At 40.9% G+C, this 27356-nt stretch overlaps 1 protein-coding gene across 3 annotated transcripts in view; it reads right to left on the reverse strand.

Moving 5' to 3' along the window:
- LOC126480837 (endoplasmic reticulum-Golgi intermediate compartment protein 3) overlaps positions 1–27356 on the reverse strand; it is a 96559-nt gene that overhangs the window by 40416 nt on the left and 28787 nt on the right. For 2 of the 3 annotated variants that reach the window (XM_050104181.1, XM_050104183.1), the window contains exons 5-7: positions 16648–16715; positions 16332–16497; positions 8345–8402 (exon numbers count right to left, since the gene is read on the reverse strand). In XM_050104181.1, coding sequence (XP_049960138.1) covers positions 8345–8402; positions 16332–16497; positions 16648–16715 — 292 coding nt within the window. The remainder of the gene's footprint in view (positions 1–8344; positions 8403–16331; positions 16498–16647; positions 16716–27356) is intronic. The other variant, XM_050104182.1, reaches the window with a different exon arrangement.

The following is a 27356-nucleotide window of genomic DNA, read 5'->3' on the forward strand; positions in this document are numbered from 1 at the left end:
TTGAGTTGAACATTTTTGTAAGCTTTAAATCAGGCAGCAATTCAAATCCAATGTTTAACTGCATGATTATCATATCTGATATCTCCAGGTACAGCCTCCTGTAGTCATCCTTTATGTTTCAGTGCAGTTTTCTTTCTTCATTTTCCTGGAGTATCAAATATGCTTTCAGCCTTGCACAATGTTTTTTTCAAACCCATCATATGTCTTAGTATACAGCTCTTCTTTTGTATCTTCCACTTCTTTGCTATAAAACATGTCTAAGAATTTTGACTGCACAATGTTAAAAGTAATGTCTGTCAGTAAAAACAATTCTTCAGACACAACAGGAAGTTAAAACTGAAAATATCGTAACATCATGAGAAATCCACATGCTTCGCTAACAGCACTTGTGCCCCAATTATTTTTTTTATTTTTTTTTCCCCCAAATTGCACTCATACAAATCTTCAAGTTCACCCTTACGATCTGCCATAATTTGTACCAAGCAACTTCACTAATTTCATATTATTGTTATAATCTCTTCGTCACTACTATATCTAATAAGTTGGTTCTTTTCAAGGAATGGCCAAAAATGGTACAAGACCACTTATATTAGCAAAAGGACATTCTACATTTACTCATACATTATCCTACCTGTGATAAAACCAAATTCAGCTTGCTGGTGTAAAAGTGCACAAATACCGCATGTGGAATTACTTCTCTAACTTTTTGTCGGCACACCATTTGAAGTGCTGTCATATATGAATAGAGTTGACAAATGAGATTTGTGACATCCAATGTTTCATCTAGTAAAATAGCAACAAATGTTGCTTCTCTCTTATAAGTTTTTGTTTCGGAAGTCATCAAACTCGGCCAACAAATGAATTAACTCCATGCAATTACCTTGATTGTTTGAGTTGCAGCTTTCCCTGTGTCCTCGAAATGATAATTCTTGTCGTCATAAAATGCAGGTGGCTGCTGTAAATCTCTTTAAGTATTTGCTAGTTCTGTTTCACTGTTTCATTGTGCTTTAAAATGCTTGCACATTTCTTTTCACTTAATTGCAAATCAATCCTACTTTTATCAAATGTTTTCTGCCTTGAAGTTGCAGTGTGCAGATTAAGGTCAAATAATCATAATATTTACTGTCCAAGGAGATTTGTCCTTTCTGAGCGACAAACATGGCCACCGAAAGAGTTTACACAATATTTCACTGCTGCATAAACAAATTGTTTTGTTGTAAATATCAAGATTAAATGTTCAAAGTCAGTGGCTCTTTCTGGCAGAATGGGTGAAGGAAAAGTACTGATGAGGTTTAGGAAATGGGGAAAGTTGCTCAGAACCCTGGGTCAAGGGACAGGGGAGACTTACCAGATAGGAGAGAAGGAAAGACTGATTGTTGGGAACCTGAGAGCTTAACGGTGGAAGTGCACTAATACACAAGACAGAGATTACTGACAAAACATTGTGCATGAGTTAAGAAGAGTGGGAAGCTTAAGTGCATTGTATGTGGTAGAGATGGGAGAAATACGAAGATCAGAAAACTGAGAGGGAGTGAAGAAAGGTATAGTTACTGAGAAACATTGCTCATACTGAAGAAATTATACATTAAGGCCGGGTGGGTGGCAACATGTAACTCCAGTTTCCACCTGCAGAATTCTGAGAAACTGGTGTCTGGGGGAGGAATCTAGATGACAAGTGTGGTGAAACAGGCACCAAGATCATGACTGACATGTTGTAAAAAAAAATGGGGTGTGAAATCTTATGGGACTTAACTGCTAAGGTCATCAGTCCCTAAGCTTACACACTACTTAACCTAAACTATCCTAAGGACAAACACACACACACACACCCATGCCCGAGGGAGGACTCGAACCTCAGCTGGGACCAGCTGCACAGTCCATGACTGCAGCACCTGAGACCACTCGGCTAATCCCATGCGGTGGACATGTTGCAGAGCATGAGTATACACCCTCTCCATATGCCAATTCACTCTAACTGATAACTTAGTGGTAGACAGGCATATGTAATGTTAATTTGCCTTCCTATCAGAGCACTATATTTGTACTGACTGGTCTTCCCATGAAATACAATAAAATAGAAATTGTAGTCCATATTTCAAACTTTTGGAACACTCTTATCAATGAATCTGTGGAATTATGACTGTCTGGAGACCTTGTCAATTGGGATGGCAGTTTCCAGTTAGATAATGCATATCCAATTCTGCTGAAGAAGAACTTCATGCTCTATGTAGCCAGTATAGTTGTGCAAGTCCACCGTGTGAAGATGGAAGGTGCTCATAGCAACACATGCAAATGAGTGGTATTAAACAGGAGACCTCAGTGCACTTTCACTAGGTTACCGTATTTATTTGAATCTAAGCCGCACTTTTTTTCTGGTTTTTGTAATCCAAAAAACCCCCTGCGGCTTAGAATCGAGTGCAAAGTAAGCGTAAGTTCTGAAAAATGTTGGTAGGTGCCGCCACTAACTTCTGCCGTCGAATATATGTAGCGCTACACAGGCATGCTTTGCAGGCACAAAGATAAATACTGGCACCAAAACCTCTGCGTCAGTAAATAAATTAAGAGAAAAGGTAGAAGAATGTAAACATTATGGCATGTATTCTTTCACGTTTGCTGCTATCTCATTTAAATCCTGTCTGCCTAATAAACTACAAAACTAGAGCGAGACAACAGCAAATACGAAAGAATATACATTTCATGTCATGTTTATATCTGTATTATTCTTATGCTGAATAGTGATACAGTCAGAAATGAAGCACGGCAACTGACTAGATTTTTAAATCTAAGATGACTCTAATTTCTGCGCAGAATGTAATGTACTAAAGAGGTGTCTGCAGGACATGTCATAAACACTCATTATCAGAAGGCGACAAACAATGCATGCCAACTTAATAATGCATTTTCAGCTAAGAGTGACATAAACACCTATAACAAAGATAATGGCACTTATCAGATCAAAGCAAAATAAGCAATTGATTCAAACCAGTCGAAGCACGTGAAAAAGGGAAGGGTACCTGTATAAATACGGACGGAGGGCCTGACACATAGCAACGGGTACTTGGTAAAGCTTAACTGTTAAGCTTACGACTCAAACCAAACTACTGTAGCTGTACCTTCATCCATTCGACCTAAATTGTGTCCCATGTTTCAATGGACCAACTTTGTTTCGATTTGGAGGTGCGGTCTAAAACTTTTCTCTCCCCTTGAATTTTGAGTCTCATATTTCAGGTGCGGCTTAGATTCAGGAAATTTTTGTTTCCTTGATTTCGAGTCTCATTTTTCAGGTGCGGCTTAGATTCGAGTAAATACGGTACACCAAAAGATGGCCAGAAGACTGTGGCAGGAAGTTGGTGACATCTGGCAATTCACCTGAAATTTCGTGGAACAATCTATATGCTGGGAAAGTTTTAGATTTCACATGCTAAAATGGATAAAATGTAGAGACTATTACAAGAGTAATCCCAAAAGTAAGGTCTCCTATTTTTTTTTTTTTATAAGTACATAGATCTGTTTATTTCTACAATGGTTTACATCAGTTTACAGCTTGAGCATTTAGCTATTTTTCGATATAATCACAATTTCTATCGATATAATCACAATTTCTATCAATGCATTTTTGTAGATGCTGTGGCAGTTTTTGTATACCATATCAGCTCGTCGCCATGCTGTTCAGAAAGTTACGAACCTCTTCTTTCACCTCTTCATTGGAACTGAATCGCTTTCCAGCCAAATGTTCTTTTAACCTAGGGAACGGGTGACAGTCACTGGGCACCGAGTCAGGACTATAGGGTGGGTGATTATGTTCCACTGAAACTGCTGCAGGAGAGCAACGGTTTGGCGAGCGATGTGTGGGCGGTGGCATTGTCATGGAGAATGTGTGCGCCCTTGGTCAACATTCCTCTTCGGTTCTGAATTGCCCGCTTGAGTTTTTTTTTCAGAGTCTCACAGAACCTGTCAGCATTAATTGTGGTCCCAGTGGGCATAAAGTCGACCAACCCCTTTCCGATCCCAAAAAACGGTTGTCATGACTTTACCGGCAGACGTTGTTTGTTTGAATTTCTGCGGCTTTGGCCAAGAAGGATGCCACCACTGGCATGATTGTTGCTTGGTGTTTCGTCACCCGTGGCAACTGAGTCAAGAAAGTTGTCCTGTTCGGCTGCAAGGCGGTGAGGAAATGCACAGGAAGCATCAATTCATTGCCGCATGTGGTCCTCAGTCAGCATGCATGGCACCCACCTTGCGCACACCTTCCGGTAGTTCAATGTTTCCACTAAAATTCTGTGAGCGGTGCTTCGGGAAACCTCAGGAACCAACATGCACAGATCATCCAGAGTGATCCGCTGGTCTTCACGCATGCTTTGCTCAACCTTCAACACTGTCTCCTCAGAAATTGACGATCTCAAGCTCCTTTGTTCGTCGTGAATTTCGGTCTGACCAGCTGCAAACACTCTACACCACTTATGAACATTTTTGACATCCATGCACGACTCACCATACACTTCTGTCAATTGGCGATAGATTTCAATCAGCGCAGTGCCCTTTGCGTTCAAAAACCGAATAACTGCATGCAATTCGCACTTGGTGGTAATATCCAACAGAAGCTCCATTCTCAACGGCTGCTGAGCCAAGACTGAGCACCTCAGAGTGGCGTGCGCATGTTTACCCACAGTGCGTGAAGCAGTCTTCATAACAGTGTGACCAACTGCCACACAAACAGAGTTCTGTACTTATAAAAAAATAGGAGACCTTACTTTTGGGATTACCCATGTACAGTATAAATATCACATTTTCTTACCACAAATAAGCCTGTCATTTCAGTCAGTTAAAAAATCCCAAATTAAAAATTGCAAATTCCTTACCAAAAGAGCTCAAACCGCACAATAAGTAAACATGGCCATTTATTGAACTAAAAGGTTGAGCAAACTACTTCCAGCCTGGACAACACACAAAATTTTATGTTTCTTTTTAAAATAGCAATGTGAACAGCTAAAATAAAGGGCAGGTTCCCACTTAAGTTTGCTTCTGTCCTCTCGTCATAATAAAGAGCACACTCCATGAAAATGAAGAAAAATGCAATTCCTCAGCCACACATTGTGCATTCATCACACCAGGGTATATAATCTCATGCATAATGGATAGTGCTTTATACTCAAAGCATCAAGGTAAGATTAAATGATCCTATGACTTTACTGACTGAGGAACTCTGTCACGGGTTTTTCAGCCAGTGGGTGTAGTTAACATATCAAGGTAAAGTATATTTTGTCAGAGTTACCTGTATGAAGTACACCATAGTTGAGCAATTAATTTCTCCAACTGTGTCTTATTGTCTACCACTAACGGCTATTTTACATGCTGCATGTTGCACAGGTCTTTGACACAACTGTGAGATTACGGCCAGTGGAGGAATGGCACAGTGTCATCTCTGCATGCCTCCTGCGCTGCCATATCTGTTTGCTCATTTCACCATATTTCCTCCTGGTGCAGTACCCATTCAAATTATATATACATCTTCTACTGTTGCAGAGAGGAAGGTGATCCTTCATGTTTTGGGTGATTTTTCTCGTTTGGTCACATTACTTTAAGGGCTGCAGGAATCCGAGCAAGTAAAAATTTCCTTGCTTGATGACACCTCATCTGCTGCAGTGCCTTCAGGATCTCTCAGAGCTCAATGTTGCATGTATGAACACTGTCAGGAAGTTGAAGCTGAGGGCATGCCAAGGAAAGACAACTGGGCAACCACTGATGTCACCTTGTTTTGAGCTGTCCATATACAATATGATAAATTTGTTGTGCTAAATTCTCTCAAAACTGCATCCCACTCACAAACAGTAGACACAGGAGAGTGGTAGATTCTGTCTTCCTATAGTTTCAATATGCATTCAGCACAGTGCCATTTTGTCCACTGATAACCGTGATACACTCAGAGTATAATAACAAGTATACAATTTACTCAAAGAATTGTGGGTTCATAAAATCCAGCACATTACACTGCAAAGCAAATGTTCAGCAGGAATCCAAGCAACATTGGGTGGGCCATAGGGAAGCATTAGAGGATCATTAATATTCTCAATAAAGATGCATTGCTAGATAAGGCTAATAGCAGTCTCACTGCCTGCACTGTTGCTGCTTTTTTCTACAAGCATGTGTTTTTGCTGGCTGATCATAAAAAATACAGAATAAATTGTTGCTTCAAATGGCAGCTCCTTTGAATACAAATAAAAGCAAGTTAATAAGAGTTTAGTAGCACCTGACAAAGATTAGTGATATACTGCTAGAGTGTCTCCCTCCATATCTGCAGGTCATACTGTAAAGCAATATGAAATGGGCCAAACATTTGAAATCAGCTTTAGAGAAGATAAATGGAGGATCATTTGTTAGCATGATTCTTGGGAAGTGTAATGAAACTGTAAAGGAAATTGCACACAATACACTAGTAAGATTTATTCTACACTACTGCTCTAGTGGTTGGAATTATTATCAGTAGTTACACGTGACTGATTGATTGACTACTTCATGGTAACTGGTGTTTAAATACTGGTTTTAAAACTATTAAAATGAAAAAATGAATGAAAAGCCCAACATTCCACTGTAGTTGTATTTATTTAAGTCGATCAGAGACGCACACTATCCATTTCGCAACTTTTAAGTTGCATCTCCTGGTGCCTGCCATACAGTAACAGTTGTGGCACAAAAGCAGACATCAACCAAATTAGCAAAAAGTAGTACAGCCTATGCAAGAGAGTAATAAACATTCTGATGGAGTGTAAATGGGAATCTTTGGAAGGAAGGTTATGCTGTCCTTGGAAAACACTGCGGGTAAATTCTGGAAAAAGTATCTGATGAAGAGCAGAGAAGCAGTATGCTGTCTTCATCGTGTATTCCACACAGGGGTTATGGGATTAAAATAAAGAGGACTGAGGGTGTTTGCCACAGTATACAGTGTTATTCTTCTGCACTCCATACACAATTGGACAGAAAGTCACCAATATTACAACGGACCATCCATTAGGTCTTGTGGGCTATTGTGTACATGTGTCAGGAACTAGTACTGGGGCTGAGTGTCGCTGTGGGTGTGTATTACGGTATGTGTGTTAAATGGGGGCATATCTTGCTGAGTTTGAAAAATTCTCAATGCTCATGCCTAACAAGAAGCATACTCCTTACATTGTGACACTGTGGAACAATGAGAATGAAAACAGGCTCTGACTGCTTGCCTGGTGTGGCTACAGGCTGAGTCACAAATTTATTATGCTTTCTGTTTACCGTTAATGTACAGTTGTTTGACTGACATGAACGGAAAGCAGTTGTATAGCTTTGTGAGGGTCTCCATAGGTCAACATTGTTCAACCTGTGTCATTCCTTTTTCTAAGTATAATTTCATTCATGTTAACCTACACAGGAAGGTGACACAAGATGTATTATATGTACTATAGTAGGTACTCAGAAAATGTTGGTTTATGGAACAACTGGACTCCCTAAGAGGCATTTCTATCACTATATGGCTCAAGAGAATGCAGCACTTTTCACTTTCTCTTTATACGAGTTCAAAATAAAACAAGGAACTGAAATAAACTAGTGTAACGCTGACAACACATCTTATTCTATGCTAAAATGAACAAAATATCTTATTCTCTATGAAATATCAATGAAAATATAAGGAAATTGGATACATAAATAAATAAATCTACTCACCAAGAGGCAGCAGGAGAACACACATACAAAGATATTGAAATTTGCAAGACTTTGGAGCTAGTGGCACCTTCTTCTGGCAGAAAGAAGGCTTAAAGGGGAAGGAAGAGAGATGAAGGAAAAGGACTGGGGAACTACAGAAAATGGATAGAGTTTGGAAATGTCACCCAGAACCCCAGGTCAGGGGAGACTTAAAGGCGAGATGTGAAAACCTGAGAGCTTCCCCTTCAACCCTATGCCAGAAGAGTGAGCCACTGGTTCCAAAAGCTTACAAATTTCATTATCTTTATATGTGTGTTCTCTTACTACTGCTTGGTGAGTAGATTTATTCTTTACAAGGGTGCTCAACTGTGATCATTTTTTGTGACATGTTAAACCTGCCAGCTGGACTGGAACTTGAACTGGGTTACACTTTTGTGGACAGGAGTATTCCCATAGAAAAGAATGGAGAAATAAGAGCAGTCTGATTATGCTTTGAATCTATCTGTAAAGCCTGGTGGAATCATTCAATTTAAAGAATATGGCTTGCAAAAGACAGCTTTGCAAGTTCAAGTTCCAGTCTTGTGCCCAGATTTAATGTCCCATATCACACTGCCTTTCATTGTTATCATACTACCTTGGTACTTCCTCCAGCCATTTGTATATATTTACTTACCATGCACATGATTTATAGAGAAGCTCTGGCCAGGTGCTATATGGAAACTGCCCCCTACCTAAAGTAAAAATAAAATAATCTGTGTAGTTTTGTTAGTGACAGAAACAATACAAAGATTACACAGCGGCTACATAAATATGAATCACTTGTTGGACTTCACAGGAAATCCGAAGAGAACAAAGTAGTATTCTAACATCTTTATAGAAATCATACTCACAGAGCTTTTGTTGAGTGAGATGTATATAGAGAAATTCTTATTACATGGAATCCAGGGCACAAGTGAGTAAGAGATAGCAAATCAAACAGAAAAAAGTGGTAATAAGGATTTCACTTTTTCATTTCAGCTCAGTGCAGCAATGGAAGAGTCAGTTTTTACAATTAACAAAATGCTACCTGCAGCCAGAGTGCAAGCATGCAACTAGCATCTTCTAGAATATCTTAATCTTTGAGTCAAGAAAGTAGAAATGACTTGATGAAAATGTCACATCTTTCATAATAAATGGCCTCTTTGGGGATCATCTTCTCAATGCCTTGTACAATCTGCCTAACCTTTTTGTAGGACCATTTAAAAAAACTATTCATTCAAAATCGAACCACTCAAATTAAATACACTGCTGCAAACTGAAATTGCACCATTATGAATGCAGCATGCATCAACCATCAAATTGGCACACAGCGTACTACATGCTTCTATATGTAAATTGTAGTACCTGCACCAGCATACATACATACAATACTGACCATTAAAATTGCTACACCAAGAAGAAATGCACATGATAAACGGGTATTCATTGGACAAATATATTATACTACAACTGACATGTCATTACTTTTTCACACAATTTGGTTGCATAGATCCTGAGAAATCAGTACCCAGAACAACCACCTCTGGCCGTAATAACGGCCTTGATACGCCTGGGCCAAACAGAGCTTGGACGGCGTGTACAGGTACAGTTGCCCATGCAGCTTCAACATGATACCACAGTTCATCGAGAGTAGTGACTTGCGTATTGTGACGAGCCAGTTGCTCGGCCACCATTGACCAGACATTTTCAATTGGTGAGAGATCTGGAGAATGTGCTGGCCAGGGCAGCAGTTGAACATTTTCTGTATCCAGAAAGGCCCGTACAGGACCTGCAACATGCGGTCGTGCATTATCCTGCTGAAATGTAGGGTTTCACAGGGATTGAATGAAGGTTAGAGCCACGGGTCATAACACATCTGAAATGTAACATCCACTGTTCAAAGTGCCATCAATGCGAACGAGAGGTGACCGAGACGTGTAACCAATGGCACCCCATACCATCACGCTCGGTGATATGCCAGTACGGCATTGACGAATACACGCTTCCAATGTGCGTTCACCGCGATGTCACCGAACACGGATGCGACCATCATGCTGCTGTAAACAGAACCTGGAATCATCAGAAGAAATGACATTTTGCCATTTGTTCACCAAGGTTCGTCGTTGAGTACACCATCGCAGCGTTAAGGGTAACCGCAGCCATGGTCTCCGAGCTGATAGTCCATACTGCTGCAAACATCGTCAAACTGTTCATGCAGGTGGTTGTTGTCTTGCAGACATCCCCATCTGTTGACTCAGGGATAAAGACGTGGCTGCACGATCCGTTACAGCCATGCGGATAAGATACCTGTCATCTCGACTGCTAGTGATACGAGGCCATTGGGATGCAGCACGGCGTTCCATATTACCCTCCTGAACCCACCGATTCCATATTATGCTAACAGTCATTGGATCTCGACCAACGAGCAGCAATGTCGCGATATGATAAACCGCAATCGCGATAGGCTACAATCCGACCTTTACCAAAGTCCGAAACGTGATGGTACGCATTTCTCCTCCTTACATGAGGCATCACAACAATGTTTCACCAGGCAACACCGGTCAATTGCTGTTTGTGTATGAGAAATCGGTTGGAAACTTTCCTCATGTCAACACGTTGTAGGTGTCGCCACCGGTGCCAACCATGTGTGAATGCTCTGAAAAGCTAATCATCTGCATATCACAGCATCTTCTTCCTGTCGGTTAAATTTTGCGTCTGTAGCATGTCATCTTCGTGGTGTAGCAATTTTAATGGCCAGTAGTGTACATACATATGGATGCCATTTCACGAAAGAGTAGTACAGAAAGCAATCACAGGTGGCACGCGTCAAGTGTTGTATGGGTGGAACTGCTGACCCAGATATTTACTTGCCTGCAGCAATGTGCTGGACCAGTCAGCTCTTACACCGAGACAGGCTAACTGGCTTTCACAACACACCATGCTCTGGGTTCCCATGCTAGTTGTTTTGGCGATCTGTACAGGTAGCATGTTGTGCTTGTTTCTATGCTAGTCTCTATGCATCGTTCAGACTGCCTGCTCCCTTGTAGACTGCCCCACACATCAAGATGTTCCTGTTCCAGAGTCCTGCTCCCCAACTTTTGGATTGAGCACCTAGCATAGGCTAGGCTAGAGTAGTCACACTTGTTCTGACAGGATGGTTCCAGGGCACTGCCGTGTGTGTACATATACCAGAGTGGCAACGGAGGACTTTCTTACATGTGTGAATATTTTATTTATTTATATTTTCATAGTGTTAATCTGTGGGCACCGTGGACCTGGCATTTTCGGAATGGTGGCAGGAACAGTTAAGCCTCCAGAAGCAATAATAGCTGCAGCAGGAGTAGATGCAGGAGCTGCTCAAACCAAATGCAGAATTGCTTTGCTCTCACGCTGTGCTGGTGACAGGGCAGATGCCTGCAAAAAAGCCTTCTCTCCCACGGCACAGTAGAGCACTTGGCCACAAAAGGCAAAGGTCCTGAGTTCGAGTCTTGGTCCAGCACACAGTTTTAATCTGCCAAGAAGTTTCAGGTTATAAGAATGCTGAAATGCAACTTACGTTGTTAGTGGTAAATTCACTGATGGCACAAAATGTTTCTTTTGTTTTTGGGTTGTTTGGGGGAAGAGACCGAACAGCAAGGTCATCGGATTAGGGAAGGAAGTCGGCCGTGCCCTTTCAGAGGAACCATCCCAGCATTTGCCTCGAGCGATTTAGGGAAATCACGGAAAACCTAAATCAGGATGGCCGGACGCGGGATTGAACCGTCGTCCTCCCGAATGCTAGTCCAGTGTGCTACCACTGCGCCACATCGCTCGGTTTTTGTTTTTGGATTCCAGTTCACTTAATGTACCAATCAGTCACCTTTCCTTTTGGACGCTTTACTGAATTTGTATGACCAGCTGTTTGAAATTTCTTGGGCTAGGCAAAAAATTTGAGGTCCATGTGTTCCTTATGCCATCATCAATACCAAAATTTTGTTACTCCTGCCCCATCCTCCTCGTCATTTGCAACAAACTCAAGGCTGAGTCGCAGCATTGGCAGGAACTTGGTGTTGTTTCCCCTATTTCATCTAGTCAGTGGGCCACCCCTTTGGTAGTGATTCACAAGACAAATGGCAGCACGCCCTTTGTGGCAATTACAAACAAACCGTCAATGTACTCTGTGTTATGGATTTATTATTGTATTCCCCATTCACGGGAAGTGCTGGTGAGGCTGTCAGGGACCCAGTATTTTCCTCTATTGACTTATGTGATGCATATCAGTGGATGCTACTCCTCATTGTTTCCTAGCGCCCTATGACCCTTTTGGGCTTTATCAGTTTAGTTGCTTGCCCTTTGGAATTTCTTCTGCCCCAGGAATTTATCAAAGATACATGGAGCATTTATTAACGACATTCCCTGTTGCATCAACTACCTTGATGTCATCTGGGTCATGGGTTCTACACCAAAATGGTGCACCTTCCAGGTCATGTGCTAGCAAAGATGACATCATCCCTACAGATGAACAAGTCAATATTATTGTCAACATGCCAACACCCAAGAACATGAAGGAGCTCCAGTCCTTTCTGGGCAAGGTTTCTTATTATACTAAGTTAATTCCCCAGGACACATACATCTGCCATTCTCTTAACCAAATCCAAAAGGGCATAAAATTAACATGGTCCGCAGATTGTCAATGGATTTTTTCAGTTGCTCAAGCAGTCTTTGTGCTCCGCTCCCTGTTTGGCTGCTTTTATGTTTGGTAAACAATTAATACTGACCACCAACACGTCCCAGTATGGCATTGGTACAGTCCTGTCACATTATAACCCAAATGGCACCGAGCAGCCCATTGCTTATGCATCAAAGACGCTATCAGTGACACAAGGTAAACTATTCACAGACAAAAAAGAGAGAAAGTTATCATGAATGGCACACAAGGTGCATCATATGGGCGGACTTACTGACATAGGTGTTTATTTGTCAGTGGTGATAGGCTGGGACAATCAGTTCTTACATTGAAAATGGCTAACAAAGACCTGACTTTCGCTTTGTATCGAGTTCTTCCTCCTCTGGGGTCCCACTCCCCTGCTTCTGGGTCAAGTACCTACCATCGGCTACAGAAGTGACATTTGTGCTGGCAGGACAGTTCTGCAGCATTGTCACATCTGTGCAAATGCATTTCAGCACATCTGCACAAACTAGGTAAGAGAAGACTGTCTACATTCCGTGTATATGGAAAGATTACTAAGGGGGTACTTGATCAGAAATAGCATTTGAATGCTTTTTGTCAGTAGGATCATGTTGTACCTCACACACCAAGAAGAAACTTCTACCAACATGTGCTGGAATTAGACAGCAGCAGGACTGTGGCCTATTGAGACTGCAGTTTATCACTCCGCAATATTGCTGCTCATGTTGTGTCATGATTCCATGACTGTTATGAAAATGCAAAACTGATGTGTTCAGGGGGGTCATACTCAATGTCATGGAGGATCTCAATGGCCTCAAGTGACTAGTGACTGGGAGTACAGACATATTGTTTGCTCAGCCATGCAGGTTTTTGTAGTCACATTACATACCTTGAGCCAGGAAATGGGCTTGTCTGCAACAAGACAAGTATGTACAAAAACAGTGTGATAATTTCTAGAGCATGATCCTCTGTCAACATGGCAACCACTTGATATGACAGCAGAGAGAGGTGCTCCTACAGTGGTGGGCTTAACAACACTGGACAAAGGAGTGGCATAGTGTCATCTTTTCAGATGAGTCTTGGTTCTGCGTACTGCTTCACAACTGGAGTACCCGTGTCTAGTTGTTCCAAGGAGAGCAAACATCAGATTTCATTTCTCATCTTCAGGCCTAGAACATGATAGGAAGGTATGGGAAGCAATTGGCTACACAACATGATGATCTCTGGTTCACCCAGCGAGTAATTTGGACAGCAGCCATTACATTTGTGTTTTGTTAAGGCTAGTGACTGTACCCTACCTTCGAAATTCCTGTGATATTTTTTTTCTGCAAGGTAACACAAGATGGAATGCTGTCTATTTTTCCCTGACCTAGCTGCATACAAGGGGACTTTAACATACAGGGAGACTTAAACTGATGCCCTAGCTAGTACTTTCCCAGGTCTCTCACCCATTGGAAAGGTCCGATCATGGTTTGCCAAAAGATTAGCATGTCACCACACACCAACCACTGTGATTGATGAACTCTGGCCGAGTTGTAACAGCATGGAATGATGTACACAAGTATCTCTTTTATCCCGTCCTCATTAATCTTGGTTATCCACAGTCATTTTTTGTTTCCTTGTCCTTTTTTTAACATAAAAAGGATGGTATACAGTTGGTACACGGAACCACAGGTGGCATACAGATCACCAGTCTCATGCTTTTAGTAACCTTTACTACAGTCAGTGTGGGTCCGTTCTTTACTGAGTTAAGAAACTGTACCAGTATTGTTAGTTTGTTTCCTTGTTTTGAGTGTGTGTAAGTGAAATAGCAGCCAAGCAAAAGAAATTGGTTGTTTTGATGGACAAAGAATCGGAAGCGCTAAATAGAACAGACAAAGGAGGACTGTAGAGAAACATAGCTGCGGAATATGGTGTAGGGATATCAACTACATCAGACTGGAAGAAGAACCAAAAAGAAACTGCAGACATCTGCTGCAAAATGATAACTAAAGACAGTTTGCAGAAGTGTGGTACAATAAAGTAAGCAAGAAAGAAAACATTGGATGGAGCAATATTCATTTGGTTCAGTGAGGAAAAAAAAGAGTATGGTGTTCCAATATGCAGTCCTATCTTGTGGGAAAAGGTCCTAAACTTAAACAGCAATTACCCAATAATGATTATCACTTCACAGTCAGCCAAGGTTGGTTGGAGAGATGGAAACCTCATCAAGGCACAAGCCAGTTTTCAGTAATGGTTAAAAGCTGTTTGTGGGACACAGTGGTTGCAGAAAACTTTAAAAAAAGTTGAAGAAGTAATTTTCTCTGAAAATACCCCCATCTACACAATCATGCTGCTCTAAAATGCCACACAAGTTTGAAACAAAATACACACATACACTGTTTCAGTACATAATCATAAATATGAGCAGACTGCAGTAACTCTCAAGTTTAAGTGCCTATGAATGTTTTCTTGTTGTGGCAAAATAAAGGGTTTGTAGGCCTGCATTGCAGTACATATTTGAGTTTTTGCATTTAGTAGAATATTTCTGGATGCTTGGTAACCTGGATTATGTCGTGACCCACCCAGTCTGGATAAACGAGGTTCTTGTGCACTCGTATCTACCGTCCACACTCAGTCTGCCTTAATGCTCACCTAGGTTAAAGCCACTGTTGTTGCCAGAGGTGGCAGTTCTGTATACTGAACTTGGCGCCCTGCAAATTTAATCTTGTGTTCTTCCTGCAGTACCGTATATGCTTCCTGTCCTTCCTGGTGTTACAATTTCAATGACTAGCAGTGTACTTTATTTGTATAAAAGAATGTCACATAAGCAGACAAATATCTAACCTTTAAAAAATAAAAATCTGTGACATTCATGAGGAAGATGATAATTAAGAAATAAGCAAAATATGCAATCAACCACAAAGAAATCAACTGCTTGTTTACAATAAAATGGAAATGAGCGTATGGCATCATTGGCCAGGAGGCCCCTATTCGGGGAAGTTCGGCCACCAAGTGCAAGTCTTATTTCATTTGACACCATATTGGGCAACTTGCACACTGGCGATGAGGATGAAAGGATGATGAGGACAGTACAACACCCAGTCCACGAGCGGAGAAAACCTCCAACCCGGCCAGGAATCGAACCCGGACCCGCTAGCTTGGGAGGGGAGCACGTTACCACCCAGCTAAGCAGGTGGACTGCTTGTATGCAAGGAAGACAGAACAGATTATCATAGATGAAGGGCTATTGAGGATGCAAAGTCAATGAATTCAATAAGCGTGAAGAAGGAGCCCTTACCGTATTTCTGAAATTAAGAACTTTAAATTGTGTATGGTCTTGGGAGTATGGGAAAAATTATCTCCAAACAGCTACCTTTAATATCATCTTCTAAAGCATATAGTTCCATTATCAAAGGCATAACATTGGATTTAATGTACCCAAAAGAAAATGTCTTTTCATAAATCACCACTGGTTTGTTATTTATTGGGTATCTGTTACAGCAATTCAGATACAGACAAATAATTAAACATTCATCATCTTGCCTCAAGTCTCTGGCTTCATTACTCCTCTGCCATTAATTATGAACTCAAAGGGTGGTTGCAAAAACAAAAAAACAAAAAAATATAAATCGTTTTACCCACATATACATGTTCATATAGCTACAGACCCATTCTACACAGTTGTCAAGATGAAGACATTAAAGTTTATACAATGTATAACCTCAAGAATCTGCAAACAGGGAACAATGCATTTTAGCACGTATATGTTTTTAAGACACATCTAAAATAAAAATAATAAATTGCAAAATAAAGTTCCGACACCCTTTTCTGTTTGTTTGTTGTAAGCTATCCACTTACGAAATGAGTTGCTCTTGTTTAGAACAATCTAATATACTCTCTTTTTTTCGCAAATAAAGGCTTAGCAAATATAATAAAACTGTGATACAAAAGTGCACTGGTAAACAGTAAAAATGGCAGTACTGTTACTTACTCTGTTCACTTCCATATAGCCATATATTTGACAAGCTTCAGTAAAAGCTGTTTTCAGTTTGTCTGAATAATTCTCCACTTGACACTGTTTAACATCTTGCAACTTGTCAATTGCCCACTGTTTTCTCCTGTATGCTTGTTTAACTTCTTCACATGTATTACAACACCTAAAATTTAACAACATTTTCAGAAAACAAATGCTCACATATACAACCTATTTTTGTCTTTAAGTACTAGACATGTTACACTATCTATCTAGCAAAATTTGGCAAAAGAGTAATTAAACAGTACTACAAAAAGACAATACAGCAACTTACTCATTTGGTCCACCAGCCCCATAGCAGCTTCCACAAGTTTCCTTTGTTGTGTTGCTGTCCTGCGAAAACTAATATCAGTACATAACACAAACATCTCTCTGAGCTTCCATACAGACTGAAATTATTTACAGATGCTGATTGGCAAGGATGCTCCCACCAGAAGCAGACTTAATCATGTTACAACTCTTTGGAAATAACAACAAAATTTTTTGCTTGCTCAATAATCATCACTCTTTCCATGGTCTGTTATGTTACACCAAGACTTGTTAGAGACACACTAAACACCAAAAGTGTAACAATATGTAGAAATATGAAGTGGGAACAACCACATAATCTCTCAATTGTAAATAGAGCAATTGGCAATATACAGCACTGGTAGAATTCTGGGAAATTGCAGTTTCTCCGTAAAAGAAATTGCACACAAAAGACTTGTAACTGAATGCTGCTCAAGGAGCGATTGAGCATATATACAAAGAAGGTTGGTGTGAAAGACCATAGGCTTGTTTAATTAATGAGGACATATAACAGAAACAATGAAAAATTGTAACTGGTAGACGCTCAAAGAAAGATGCCATACATTTCGCAACAATCCGCTTATGAAATTTCCAGAACTAGGTTTCTGGGCAGAAAGTATGAGGACTCTTTGGCTCACTATACATTTATCCCATAGAAATCACGCAGTGGAGCAGGATGAAAATTTAACATTTGATACAATGAAATGTACCTTTTGTTACAAATTTTGCAGCAATTTGTAGAGGACAGATGTACACAGAGAAAGAATATGTGCTGAATGGGACATATCTTGCAGCAGGATATTTCACACAAAGGTAAGAAATCGACAAAGGGTCAGATGTAAGAGTAAAAAAGGGACAGATTTTGAAGGTTGATTGGGTACTTGAATACCATTTTAGGAGGAATGGAAAGGATTTTGGGGACAATATTCCTTATTACATAGCATGGCAAAAGGTATCTGAAGACACAGTACAAGATATTTTACAGTTCTTCTACTACAGTATAACAGAGGGTAATAGGAGAATTACACCTTTGTAGTTGGTTGGTACAAGTACAAATAATGTGTTTGTGGACCAGATTTGGACAGCCACAATCTGTTGGTGAAAATCCTGACAAGGTGTACAGCAGGCCATTCCAACAATGTCTCATGGCACATGGGTGTCTAGGCACAACTGTTAGCTTGCCCACAGACAACCAAAGGTAGTAAACACTACCCACCACAGTTCTGTTGCACGTTTTGCACTTGTACAAGCCACTTGGCCACCACAATCTGTGCGTATTCGACCAGGACAGTATAGTCATGTAGATTATAGCCCAGTTGCCTGACTACTGAAGGGTCAGATGTTTACTCAGCCCTGACCGCCACTATCTGTGGGCATCTGGATGTCCGTGGATGTGCACTTAAGCTGGAACAGCTTGGTCTACAGCATGGGTCAGAAACATGTCTATCATGATCTAATGGTACATCACGAGTGCTTATTTGAAAGATGGCCTGAGTACTGTGAGCATAAAAGGAAAATTGTTAGTACAAAAGGTTCAGTATGTGTTGGGAGAAATCGGTGAGTTTCATCCCATTATGGTGCACTACCAACTTCCACGACGTAATACAATTCGTCATGACAAAGAGAATATTATCTCAATGTTCATGTTTGGTTATCAGGGAGATTTTGTGATTAAGGCCTTCACATGTGATGTTGCATCAAGAAAATAATATATAGTCTATGACCTCATACATAATAATTGGTGTATGAAATAAACGTAAAATTTATCATTTCCATTCCGAATGGGAACATGAATTTTTTGTCACAGAAAGAAATGGTCCACACATTTGTTTATTATGCCAAGATACTATTGCATTTGTGAATAAGACAAACTTCGAGAGACATTTCAAAATGTGCACCCAAAAAATCTATGAACGAAACTATTGCCTCCACTCTTGATTCTTATTATGTTTTCAGCATATTAGTGAAAAGGAGGAATCCCTTTGAAGAAGGTGAATTCGTACAAGAGAGCTGAAAGGTGTTTTGATTTGATATTCTGTACTGAACAGCTGAGGTCCCACAACTGTCCGTAGGAAGAAGGATAAACAGAATGGAGCAAATTGGTTGGTTCGTTTTTATTTGATGTGGTCTATGGTGGGCTTGACGAGATTTATGGAAACACCATTAGTTCATGGGCAGTTCCTTAGAAAACCCCAAAAAAGGTTGTTTTTACCATTTTTGTACCAAAACCAAGCATTGGATTCCAAGATGGCTACAAACAGCAAAAGGCTGTAATTTTTACAGTACATTCCTAAGATCCCAGTCTCAAACATTCTTGAAGATTTTATTGATATCTTTTTCCATTTCTGAGATAAAGAGGTTCAAAGGTACCTCACATGCACACATAAAATACATGTGTAAAATCCTGTGTGAGGCAAAGTCTGCTGTATCTGCAAGTAGCAAGATATTGGTATGCATGTCGGAACCCTGGAAGAAATGGATAAATCGAGGAAGCTAGCAGGCACGAGACCCACATGCAGAAGAGTAATCCAAATTAATGGTAGGGCAACAAAATGCAATAGATGGACGGTGAACAAGACAACAGACCTGGGCAAGGATAAACGACCTAGACGACAACGATGTGCTAAGTAATGCCGTCGCCCCATGATAAGAACAAGGCCAAGATGCAACCAAACAGAGTAACTAGGTGACAAACGAGGTAGTTATCAAGCAGTCCTAGTACAGTAAAGCAGCAAAGATAGACCTGAAAGTATCAAGCACAAAAACTTAACTGACCGGCTGTGCACTGAGCAGCACCTATATACCGGCCACACGAAATGCAATTGGCTGATGTAGTCATGTGGTGAGACAGTGGTGCTCTCTCTGTGAGAGCATAGAGCTAAGCAGCCACAGTGCCCCCTGATGGCTAAGTCCATCTCCTCTGCCAGGCATCAACCACCACCATGCACAACACCAGAAAATCTAAATTATAAATAAACTCAGAAAATTGCTCAAATTTTAACGTTATATTCTCAAGGCATTTATCTAGAAGTTCCATCTTCCGTTTCCAAAAATCAACCATTATTGAGAAACACCACAAAACCATGGCTTCTGGGTACTAAGACCGAGTCACAAATTCCAAGACAGCTACGCACAGCAAATTGGTGTAATTTTTATGACAATTCCTAAGATCAGACCTCCAACAATCTTGAAAATTTTCTTGATATCTACATCCATTTCCGAGAGGCAGAGGTTCAAAGTTATCCTGCCTGTACACACAAAATCTGATGTGAGGAGAAAACTAGTTTATAATGTGACATTGCACAGAGAAAAGTGTTGTAAGTATCTGCATTATTATCAGAAGGGTTCTGAGACACCATGTTGTTGCACTGTATTGTATTGTATTTATTGGTGTTGTCTACAAAGCATCTTTCACATAAGACATTGTACATGTCAAGTTATAAGTACACTTCTGGAAGTGATTTCTAGGCATACTTATTTAAGGTTACATTAAAACACTTTACACATTTTGTATTTACACTGAAGAGCCAAAGAAACTGGTACACCTACCTAACATTGTATAGGGCCCCGCAAGCATGCGGACGTGATGGGACATGACATGGACTGGACTAATGCCTCAAGTAGTGCAGAGGGAATTGACACCATGAATCCTGCAGAGCTGTCCATAAATCTGTAAGAGTACTAGGAGGCGGAGAGGTCTTCTGAGCAGCATGTTGCAAGGCATCCCAGACATGCTCGTGTATGGGGAGTTTAGCGGCCAGCGGAAATGTTTAAACTCAGAAGAGTGTTCCTGGAGCCACTATGTAGCAATGCTGGATATGTGGGGTGTCCCATTGTCCTGCTGTAATTGCCCAAGTCCATCGGAATGCACAATGGACATGAATGGGTGCAGGCTGTCAGACAGGATGCTTATGTACATGTCACCTGTCTGAGTCATATCTAGATGTATCAGGGGTCGATTATCAGTCCAACTGCACATGCCACACACCAATACAGAGCCTCCACCAGCTGAACAGTCCCCTGCTGACATGCAGGGTCCATGGATTCATGAGGTTGTCTCCATACCTGTACACATCCATCTGCTCGATACAATTTGAAATGAAACTTGTCTGAAAAGGCAACATCTTTCCAGTCCACACCAGTCCAATGTCACCCAGGCGAGGCATAAAGATTTGTGTCATGCCTTCAGCTCTGAGAGCCCATATAGGTGATGTTTTGTTGAATGGTTCGCACGCTCACACTTGTTGATGGCCCAGCACTGAAATCTGCAGCAATTTGTGGAAGGTTTGCACTTCTGTCATGTTGAACGATCCTCTTCAGGTATCATTGGTCCCGTTCTTGCAGGATCTTTTTCCAGCGGCAGTGATGTCGGAGATTTGATGTTTTACTGGATTCCTGATATTCACGGTACACCCACGAAATGGTTGCACGGGGAAAATCACCAATTCATCGCTACCTCGGAGATGCTGTGTCCCATCGCTCATGCACCGATTTTAACATACGTTCAAACTCACTTAAATCTTGATAACCTACCATTGTAGCAGCAATAACCTATGTAACAACTGTGCCAGAAACTTGTTGTCTTATATAGGTGATGCCGACCGCAATGTGTTTACATATCTTTTTCTTTGAATACACATGCCTATACCAGTTTCTTTGACTCTTCAGTGTATTTAAATATTTTTCAATGGATTAAAAGCAGTGATGCTATAAATATGACTTTAGAGATTTTCCAAAGGTTTTGACCTCAGTAACAGCTTTTATGTTTTTAGGAAGTTTGTTATAATGTTTAACTCCCATGTGGAAAGCACCTATGTGGCATGGAGATGTGTTGATTTCGGTTACATGTAATTTTTTTGTTTTTTCTGGTAAAATGATCATGTATATCATAGTTTTTTTGCAATCTGTTGTCCTTATCTAATACATTCATTTTGATGAATATAAGGATTTCCATGATGTATACACATGATAAGGGAATAACACCAGATATCTTAGATAAAGGTTTGCAAGAGATTCTAGATTTGCATCCAAACACGATTCTAAGGCTTCTGCGGCCAGTGTCATAGAGATTAAAATTCTTCTGGGTATTATACTGCGTCATTGCTAAAAACTAACAACAATAATAAAATAAACCGATGTTTTGGCCGAATTTCAACGGTCTTCCTCAGGTCACGACTGGTTTTGCATGGGGATAGGTGCTTCTATTTATTACATACTATCGATGTCTGACGTCACTGTTCTAAAACTTTTAATTGGCCCTCTAATATGATTGGCTAGTCATGACGTAAGGGAAGATGGAAGGAAAGAGGCTATTTGTTGATGACCATGTTGTCAACGGTTGGTAGCTGTCCGCCAATCAGAGTTCGGCTTCTGGTCGGCAAGTTTTCCTCCTGGTGTGCACGGAAATGTACTGACAGTTGCTCTACAGCTGTTTGTGCAGATACATTCATGTCCCGTGTAACTTCTGCCCCACGACCACTCGTGGCCCGTTGGACTGGGATGGCTGGCAGCCAGGACGCTAGGAGTTTGTAGCCATCTTCTCTGTTGATGTTGTCAGGCCGCTTAATAATTTCGATCGCCTCCCGTATTTTGCGTTCTCGCATCCACGATTATTTTGCCAGTACTCGGGCTTCCTGGAACCTGATAGGTTGTCCACAGTCACAGTGGTGTTCCACTAACACTGATTTATTATGTTGCTGTAATCGTACATAGCGTTCGTGTTCTGCTACTCGTAAGCTACAGGTCTCCCCGTTTTTCCTATGTAGGAAGCTCCACACACACACCATAGTTCGTAAACACCTGCAGTGTTAAGATTGTTGACTACATCCTTGGTGGAACCTATAATTTCCTGGATCCTTTGACTGCTTCGAAAAATCGATCTGAAACCTTGTCGGCGGAGGATGTTGCCTAGCCGTTCACTGATGCCTTTTACATATGGTAAGTGCACCAGTGGAAGCTCCTCTTCTTTGCCTTCTTCACATGTTCTGCTCCCTTTGGTTTTAGCTAACTTTCTTATGATGTTGTCATCATAGCCGTTGGCATGAAACATGTGTTGTAGCTCCTTTAATTCTTCTTTGATATTATTTTCATCGTTTATCCGGTAGACTCAGGCAGTTAACGTATGCAGAACAGAATACTTTTGACCTGGGTGGTGGCGGCTCTCTGCGTGCAGGTACCAATTAGTGTGCGTTGGTTTCCGGTACACTTTGTGTCACAGTTTTCCTTCGGCAGCTCTGTATACTTCCACGTCCAGAAATGGCAAGGTACCATTGGTTTCAGTCTCATGTGTGAACTTAATATTTTTCTGCAGGCTATTTAAGTGCTGGAGGAAGTTTCCCAATTCCGCTTCACCATGAGGCCAGATAACGAATGTGTTATCCATATATTGTAGCCAACAACTGGGAGGTAATGGAGCAGAAGCTAGGGCTGTTTGCTCAAAGGCTTCCATGAAGATGTCCGCAGCTACAGGGGAGAGCGGGGAACCCATTGCCACTCCATCTAACTGTTCATAATACGAGGGCGGTTCAGAAAGTAACCTCCGATTGGTCACAGTGCGGGTTGTGGGGGGAGTAGCGACGCCATCTGTGCGTTCACGCACTCAACAGGTCAGTCGGCATCAAGCCGTGGTCGAGTGAACGTCGTACCTGCGCTAGTTTAGTTTTTGTGGCAGTTTGAAATGTGTGCTGCAATAGAAAACCCCGCCAAATGTGAAGTGCGTGCTGTCATAAGGTTTTTTACAGCCAAAGGATATTCTGCAGCAGCTATTCATCGTGAGCTTTGTGCCGTGTCCGGACCAAGAGTTATGAGTGAAGGAGTTGTCCGTGAATGGGTACGTTTATTTAAAAGTGGACGAGAAAACGTTCATGATGAAGAGAGGAGTGGTAGACCATCATTGGTGACTGACGAACTCGTTCAGACAGTTGATGCAAAAGTTCCTGAAAATCGACGTTTCTCAATGTCGGAGTTGTCTACTGGTTTTCCACAGATTTCTAAGACTCTCTTGTACGAGATAGTGACAGCAAGATTGGGTTACCGTAAGTTCTGTGCACGATGGGTGCCCAAAATTCTTACCGACCACCACAAAACTCAAAGAATGGCCTCTGCATTAGACTTTCTGTCACGTTATGAGGACGAAGGAGAACCATTGTTAAACAGAATCGTGACCGGTGACGAAACCTGGATTAAGTACGTGAACCCTGAGACAAAAGAACAATCAAAGATGTGGGCACATTCAAATTCGCCTGCCAAACCAAGAAAAGCCTCGCAAGATTTTTCTGCCAGAAAACTGATGGCAACGGTGTTTTGGGATGCCAAAGGGGTGTTGTTGGTTGAATTCATGGAACGTAGTACGACCATTAATCAAGACGTGTACTGTGAAACAATAAAAAAGTTACGACGGGCTATACAGAACAAACGCCATGGTATGCTGACTTCCGGTATCGTTTTTTTGCACGATAACGCCCGTCCTCACTCTGCTCGCAGAACAACGGCCCTTCTTGAGTCCTTCAAGTGGGACGTTATCAACCATCCACCTTACAGCCCAGACCTGGCGCCAAGTGATTATCACCTCTTCATGCATTTGAAGAAATGGCTCGGGTCACAGCGGTTTGATGACGACGAAGAGCTCAAAGATGCAGTCACAGGCTGGCTCCAGGCACAAGCGGGTGATTTTTATGCAGAAGGAATTTCAAAGCTTGTGAAGAGATACGATAAGTGCCTCAATCGCTATGGAGACTATGTAGAAAAATAGTGCAAAGATGTAGTTGTAAGATGTATATATTAATATATTTTTATTTAACTTGGTGTATTTTTTTAAATCAACCGGAGGTTACTTTCTGAACGGCCCTCGTATTTTCCCTGCCAGGTGAAGTACGTAGATGACAGGCATAAGCGCACCAGATCGCAGATATCTGGTGGGATTCGATCCTGTACAATGCACATAGTCTCTTCAATGGGTACGTTAGTGAAGAGAGACTTGATGTCAAAACTGACCATAATGTCTGATGGCTTTATTCTCTGTTCCCTAATCAGTTGTATGAAGTGGGAAAAGTCTTTCACGTAGGAGTCTGTTTGTCCCACAAGACGTCGTAACTTAGGTGCCAGATGTTTTGCAACATAATACGTAGGTGAATCTATTCCGTTCACTATGGGCCTCAGCGGATAACCCTCCTTATGGAGCTTAGGTACTCCACAGATTCTAGGAGGAACAGGCACCTTGGTGATTAGTCTCTTGGCTGTGTCAGGATAAATTCTTGAGTCCTTTACTAGGGCCTTCATATTTCTGCCTATCCTCGCCGTCGGGTCACTCCTTAGTACTCTGTAAATGGGATCGCTAAGCAGTTTGTCCATCTTCTTTTCATATTCAGAAGTGGCCATCAGCACCATAGCGTTTTCTTTGTCCACATGTAGGACCACAATATCCTTGTTATTCCTGAGCTCCGATATTGTCTGTCTTTCTTCACATGTGATATTGGCTCTGGGTGGTTTTGCTGTTTGTAAGATTCTTACAGTTTCCTGCCTTATCTTCTCTGCTTTGACACGTGGTACTTGGTGGAGTGATGCCTCCACAGATTGAATGATCTATTCTGTGCGAATCTTTGTGGGCATAACTGCGAAGTTCAAACCTTTGGAAAGAACTGACGTTGCTGCCTCACTGATGGTCTGTGTCGAGATGATTCTAATGGCCCTTCTTGTACTCTGAAATTGCTATTAGCTGTTTTAGAGTTTCCTCAGAAAGCGACTCCACATTTAAGGCAAAAATGGAAGTAGGCACGGTATGCATTCATTACTATTTTCTCACTACACAATGTTTTTTGTGAGCAAAGAAGGTAACATGTCTTGTTGAGTTCTTCATTAACAATGTACAAAAAGATAGATTTCTACTTACATAAAGAAGAAATGTCAACTTGCACACAGGCACAATTAAAAGACACTTAGATGTAGCTTTCAGTCATCAGTCAAGAGAGACACACAGACAAAATTCTCTCTCTCTCTCTCTCTCACACACACACACACACACACACACACACACCCAAAGCAAGCACACCTCACGCACACATGACCACCAACTCCAGCATCTCTGATCTCAGTTCTGCATTAAGGTATTCAATAAGCTTACTCCATTTAACATTGCTCTGCAGCCAAAGTCCTAGGAGTTTGATTTCAGTACTGTTACTGACTAGTTCGTCATTAATAGAGACCAATGGGATAAACATGTCCTTGTTTGGAGTATTGTGGAATTTTAGTGTAATGGCTTTTTCACTATTTATTACATGTTGATTATTCTGTGCCCAGCTATATTGTTTTGTGATGACGTTTACTGATTGCTGTAATTTGTCTTTAATGGCTCCTTTTAGTATAATTGTGGTGTCATCTGCAAATATGGTTGTTTTCTGTGCATCCACATTTGAAATCATTTATATATTGAAGGACGTGCAAAATTTTTCTGAATGTAAAATCCAGTTTTGGGAGTAAAAATTAGTTTTGTGGTATTTAAATTTCACATTAAGTAAACTATCAAAATTTATGAATGATATGCTCTGCTATGGCAGGGAAAAGAAGGGAACCAGTGGAAAAATACTCCTATCATAGCACAAAAAAGGTGAATATGCTCCTGTTTAAAATACTCTGACTGAAAAGTGGCATACCACCCGTCTCAGTCTACATTCCTCAGCACTTTCATAAATTTTTCTGAAAATTTTGGCATGTAAAAATATTAATGCTTTTTTATGCTGAGAGGCAAGAAGACAATGGCAGGGGTGATAATATGGATAAGTAATAAATACTGGAAGACAGTAGACAGTGCAGTGAGAGAATGAGAGCAACACAGTGGCAGAGGAGCATAGTTGACAGTTTTAGGCAAAGAGTGAAGGAGACACTGCCAGTGGGAGAGGAATAAAGAGATGCAGAAAGCGGAAGTGGGTGAGAGCCCATAGCAGAACAGAATGAAGGAGGCAGTGGCTGTGACACAGAAGACAGTGAAATAGTAACACAGATAATAATGACAATGAGTTGGGCTGAATGACTGAGTGAATATGGGCAAGTGGCAGGGGATAGGTATAACCAACTTACAGCAATGGACTAGTGGGTGTGAATGAGTTACAGTTAGGGGAGCAGGTGGGAGTGAAAGGCAAGTTGCATGTTTAAAAGAGTGTGAGTATGTTTGCATCCCAAAACTTTTGGGAAAATTTTTAAAGGTGCTGAGGAAGGTAAAATGAGGCAGCTGGTACCCCACTTTTCAGTCAAAATTCTTTAAACAGGAGTATATTCATCTTTCTTGTGCTCCTATAGGAGCATTTTCTGCTAGTATAAGAATATATTTGCACAGTGTTATGGAATAAAATTCTTATGTTTTGAATAAATAGTGAGAGTGTACAGATTTTTTGTGAAGTAGATGTTTTACAGTATCCAAAATTTAAAAATGTAGCATTCACTGTATTTTTAAAAGAAATAGATCATTCTGATATGTTGACACAGAATTAGGGGTCCCCATAGGTTTCATGTCAGTAGGGGCAAAATATTTACATGTGATTTAGAAATTTTGAGAGCAATTGTTATCTGCTCATAATTTTGTATGTTAAAACCTGTTTTTACATTCCCAGCCACATTTTCAGTTTTTCCCTCATTTTTGTTATCTTCTTTTGGTCTCATTATAAGCTCTATTCCAATAATAAACAAATTTTTATGTTTATTTTG

This window comes from Schistocerca serialis, chromosome 5, assembly GCF_023864345.2.
Source record: "Schistocerca serialis cubense isolate TAMUIC-IGC-003099 chromosome 5, iqSchSeri2.2, whole genome shotgun sequence".
Classification (NCBI taxonomy): domain Eukaryota; kingdom Metazoa; phylum Arthropoda; class Insecta; order Orthoptera; family Acrididae; genus Schistocerca; species Schistocerca serialis.